Genomic DNA, 5329 nt, shown 5'->3' with positions numbered 1-5329 from the left:
CCTGTGCAGTTTGATTGCAATATTCTATACCATGTAATCCACCTTGAATCCCAAGTAGAAAAGTGGTAAACGATTAATAAAGTATAGGTACATGAATAATAAAGTAAATAAATAATGATGGGCTGACCACCACTGCACTAATTTGCCCCCCCCCAAAGAAAAATTTTCTGGCTATGGGTCTCGAGATCTCCCGCTATTACAACTGATCTCCAGATGACAGATCAGTTCTCCTGGGGAAAAATGACCGGTTTGGGGGGCAGACTCCATGGCATTCTTCCCCATTGAGGTCCCTCCCTTCCACAAGCCCTGGCCTTCTCAAGCTCCGCCCCTACCCAAATCTCCAGGAATTTCCCAACCTGGAGGTGGCCACCCGAATGCTACCCCTGGTTCCTTGCCCTGTGTCACCACAGAAGAAGAAGAAGAAGAGATTGGATTTATACCCCACCCTGCACTACCCAAGGGAGTCTCAGAGCAGCTTACAAACCCCTTTCCCTTCCCCTCCCCACAACAGACACCCTGTGAGGTAGGCAGGGCTGAGAGAGCTCTTCACAGAAACGGCTCTTTTCAAGAACAGCTCTGACAGAACTACGGCTTGCCCAAGGTCATCCAGCAGGTGCAAGTGGAGGAATCAAACCCGGTTTTGAAGCAGAGAGAACTCAAAATACTGCAGCCAGAACTACACATCCAAATGAACAAAAGGCGTGATTCATTGTGTAGTTTGGATTTTGGGAGGGAAACGTTTGTGCTCTGGTGTGTCTTGACGCACAGCCAGACTGGCTGCAGCTCTCTCCATCATCCCAGGTCTTAGGCCTCATGTCTGATCTTATTTTGGGATGTTTTGCAGGATCAAAGAACGAAGATGCTGCCTCCCTGTATGGTCCTGGTTCTCTATCTGATGGGATTTTTCTCAGGAGAACTTCAGGTATGAAGGGCACGAAAAGCAGGGGGTGAGGGAGTCAGGGCTCGAAACTGCGTTTGATCCGTGCTGTTGTGGGGAACTGCAGACTGGGGCAGGTGGCCAGGGGTGGGAATGGGCATGAATCAAACTGTGAAGTAAAATGTTTTGCTAATTTTGCCCTGTCCATGGTTTGCAAACTGAAGTTCATGACCGGTCTACTGTCATGTACTTCCACAAAAGTTTAAAGCAGTTCATGGCAGTGTATGACAGTACATGGGTAGAGCACAAAGCAGGGGGTTAAAGGGACTCTGAATCCCTTCAAACCCTTGCTTTCGGTTCCCCAAAAAAACAGCTGACTGGCAAGAAACAGCCCGCTCCCCGCCACTCAGTTGTTTTTCATGCTTTCTGCAAACCCCATTGAAAGGGACTGCAGTCCTTTTCAACCTGCCACGGACCGTGAACCGGTTCAGTTTGCGAACAACCCCCCCTGGCTCGGTTCAGCTCATGGTTCGTCACGAACCACGAACCGACATGAACGGCATTTTTCTGGTTTGTGCCCATCCCCAGCCAGAGGACCAGACCTGAAAAGCCACCTCCAGGGGTGACATCCCATGTTTTGAGTGGCTGTGTGGGCAGGGGGCATGTGCAGAGTTCCAGATTTACTGGCCTGATCAGCCCCCCATCATAGAATGTTGTTGGTCTCCCCGTGGTGGTTAGGATGGTGTCATGGATCAGGTGGGGTGTCACCTGATGCTGCCACCACTCTGGATTTAGGTTCCCTTGAGAAGGCCAAGAATATCCTCCCAAGACCTTCAGATCTCCCTTTAGGCCGAATAACAGGCGTGAGGACCAGGCAGAGTGAAACAAGAAAAAGGTTTATTTTATAGGAGGTCAAACAACAAGGTGCAGAATAATAACAATAAGTGGGTGAAAAGAAAAGAAATCAGATGCCCTAACGCGTCTAAATTGACTTTCCCTAGCTCACTATCTCAAGCGGCCTTACTCTACTCACCCCTTCCTCAGGATGAGGGTTTTTCCCCTGCAGCAGCCTCTCTTCTGGCTCTGGAAGAAAGAACAGCTTTTCCTGCTGCTCCAGGTCTTTTATTCCAAGCCCTCCTCGCCCTCCTCTTTTCCTATTGGCCCATCTTGGCTCCAAAACCTCCCAGGGGCTTCTGGGAGTTGTAGGCCCAGCCTCACCTACTGCTAGCCAGGCTCTCTGGGCCTAGTAGGCCTCTGGTAGCACAGCCCAGATCATGACAGATGGCCAAAAGAAATGCGCGTGACTGTGAGGGGAAGTAGAGTTGCCAGCCCTGAGCCAGCAAATGACGGATATTTGCAGGGCGATGCCTACGAAGGGTGGAGGTCCCAGGGGCATGATGGCGCATCTTCCATGATGCTTTGGAAATTTCCCCAATACCACAGAGACCGGGGAAGTTCTTAGAGCATCATGTAGGATGGAGGTTGGGAGGATGTGACATCATTTCAGGGCTTTTTTTATAGCATAATAGGCCACACCCAACAGCAGAAACCCATTAGCATATTAAGCCACACCTCTGATAGCACAACTCATTGGCATATTAGGCCACACCCCCATGTTACCAGAAGTGTGATCATCCAGCCACACCCACCTTTTGCTTCTTATTCTGTTTACCTTGTTTGTTGTCAAAACCCAGGGCTTTTTGCATGTTAGGCCACACACCCCCTAATTGTAGCCAATCCTAATGGGTTTCTGCTGTTGGGTGTGGCGTATTATGCTAATGAGCTCCTGCTGGGCGTGGCCAACTTGGGAGCCAGCCGGAACTCCGTTCCTGTGCGTTCCTGCCCCCAAAATAGCCCTGCCTTCTTGCCAACGTTGTAGTGAGCCCTCCAATCTCGATAGTCCTTAATTGGGGTAGATAGAATTGGGGGCGGGTTCCTAGAGTGTGACCATTGAAACTATTCCCTCCCCTTCTCCTGCTTCTCAAGTCATTGAGGGGGCCTGGGGATTGCCTGCTGTCAGTGGGCAAATTGCAAGCCTGATGGGAAGGTGATGCCTCTGGTATGCCTCTTCCCTACTTTTTTAAAAAATAACAAACTATCCCCAAAACGGGGGGGGGGGGGGAAAAGGGAGGAATTTTTTTTACAATTATTGCCATCCCTTTTGTTTGACAGCTGCAGGCCCCATCTGCCCATGGCCTCCTCGTATTGAGTGGAAGATGAAAAGACCGACATCGATTCCAGATGGCCAAAAAAATGCATCTGCACTCACTTGATTTTTTGGGAATCTAATATGATGAATATGTTGCCGAAGGCTTTCACGGCCGGAGTTCGTTAGCTGTTGTAGATTTTCCAGGCTGTCTGGCCGTGGTCTTGGCATTGTAGGACCTGACGTTTCGCCAGCAGCTGTGACTGGCATCCTCAGAGGTACAAGTAGATATATAAGAGACCTCCCAGTTGAAAGTAGTCAGAATTATAGAAACAACCAGGGAAACGTTTTGTATACAATACAATAAATAGTATATTGAAATTTTATACAAATTGTGAATAATTTTCAAAAGTGCTTAATTCATAGAAATCCACCCATAAGTTCATACATAAGAATCTCAATATTTATAAACAGTTCAAAATATATTTAAGAGAATTACAATATATTAATACATTAACAAAGCTTCCGGCTTTAGTCTTCGTTTCGCTAGACTTCTTCAGAAGTAAATTCTCTTCTTCATCATTTTGCTATAAGACAAATTACACAAATACATATCACAAAGAAGGTGTAGAGGAAATATCAAATACCATAATAAAATGTCGGGAAAGGTCGGAGGGGGGCAGGAGGTCTCCTGCCAAAGTGGGAAACTTCCAGGCCTTGACATAAGCCCAGGTCCACCTTGCCAAACCCATACAGTCATTCTGGGTCCCAACCGTGCCACCCCACCCCCAGCCTTCCTTTAACCCTTCCATTTGCCCTTGTATCCCTGTCTGACCCAGGGCTTCAGCGTCGTCTCTACACGGATGCAAGACTCGACACTTGATATGGCTACATCATCTTTTGACGACCAGTACAACGGCTGCGTGGACGAGATGGAGGATAAAGTGGGAGAGCTCCAGCGCACTGAGTTTGCCAACAAGACCTATGCCAACATCTGGGATCGTGCGACCGCCGAGTGGAACGAGCAGAAGCCCGCAGGCCTCAAGCGAGAGTACGGCATCGCAGTCGTGGCCTACACAGAAAGCAAGGGCTCCTTATTCAGGGATTTAAATGATGCTCTCCGGAAAGCAGGAAAGAGTAAAGACTATTACCTCAAGGACTTCAAGTTAAAGTCCTTCCACTATCTCTTGACCAGGGCCCTTCAAGTCCTATGGACCAACTCTAACGGCGAGTGCTATACAACGTATCGTGGGGTCAATGGCATCCGATTCATCACAGAACGCTCCAAGGAGGTCCGATTTGGATGCTTTGCTTCCTCATCGCTGAACAAATATATTGCCACGGGATTCGGGGATGACACTTTCTTCACCATTAAGACCTGCCATGGGACCTACATCAAGGAGTTCTCCATCTACCCAGGCGAGGAGGAAGTTCTGATCCCCCCCTACGAATTGTTCCGGGTTGAAGATTTTGTTAAGACACCATCTGGTAAAATCCGCATCAGTCTCACCTCTGTTGGAAAGTTCAGCAAGTACAACTGTGTATACGCCAAAGGTAACCACAACAGCTCCTTGACCTGGATAGCCCAGGCTAACCCCATCTTGTCAGATCTTGGAAGCCCTGGCTAGTATTTGGGTGGGAGACCTCCAGGGAATACCAGGGTTGTGCCATGGAGGCAGGCAGTGGCACACCACCTCTGAATGTCTCTGGCCTTGAAAGCCGCACCATGAGTCAGCTGTGACTTAGCAGCCCTTTCCACCACCAACCACAAGGGCACCCGAGTCCCGAGTCTGGAGAAGATTAGACCTGATGGTCCCACAACAGCTAGAGTCAGACCTCCATCTGAGGCACCATTCACCTCCTACTCCCCCTGTCCAGATCTGCAGATGAGGACCTATTGCAACACTCTGTGTCACACAGTGGCCAAAACCCAGGGGCCATCAGGAGGTCCACCAGCAGGGCCAGAAGCCCTCCCACTCTTGCCCCCCCAAGCACCAAGGAGACAGAACATCACTGCACCAGACATAAGAGCATAAGAGGAGCCAGTGTTGGATCAGGCCAATGGCCCATCCAGTCCAGCACTCTGTGTCACACAGTGGCAAAAAGTAACAGGTGCCATCAGGAGGTCCAGCAGTGGGGCCAGGACACCAGAGGTCCTCCCACTGTTGCCCCCCCCCCCAAAGCACCAAGAAGACAGAGCATCACTTGCCCCAGAGCCCCTATCTATACCTTGTGGCTAATAGCCACTGATGGACCTCTGCTCCATATGTTTATCCAGTTCCCTCTTGAAGCCGTCCATGCTTGTA

At 49.5% G+C, this 5329-nt stretch overlaps 1 protein-coding gene across 1 annotated transcript in view; it reads left to right on the top strand.

Annotated features, from left to right (window-relative positions):
• Positions 1 to 844: 844 nt before the first annotated feature.
• The window catches only part of LOC107115056 (erythroblast NAD(P)(+)--arginine ADP-ribosyltransferase-like), a gene marked incomplete at its 5' end in the record, with an annotated part of 8952 nt that continues 4467 nt past the window's right edge, over positions 845 to 5329 (top strand). The window contains 2 exons of the mRNA XM_015416659.1: positions 845 to 922; positions 3863 to 4577. Of these exons, the coding sequence (XP_015272145.1) occupies positions 845 to 922; positions 3863 to 4577 (793 nt within the window). The remainder of the gene's footprint in view (positions 923 to 3862; positions 4578 to 5329) is intronic.

This window comes from Gekko japonicus, unplaced genomic scaffold, assembly GCF_001447785.1.
Source record: "Gekko japonicus isolate JY-2015 unplaced genomic scaffold, Gekko_japonicus_V1.1 scaffold6841, whole genome shotgun sequence".
Taxonomy (NCBI): Eukaryota; Metazoa; Chordata; class Lepidosauria; order Squamata; family Gekkonidae; genus Gekko; species Gekko japonicus.
Note: the sequence above shows the minus strand (reverse complement) of the source record. Positions and strands in the feature narration are given on the sequence as shown.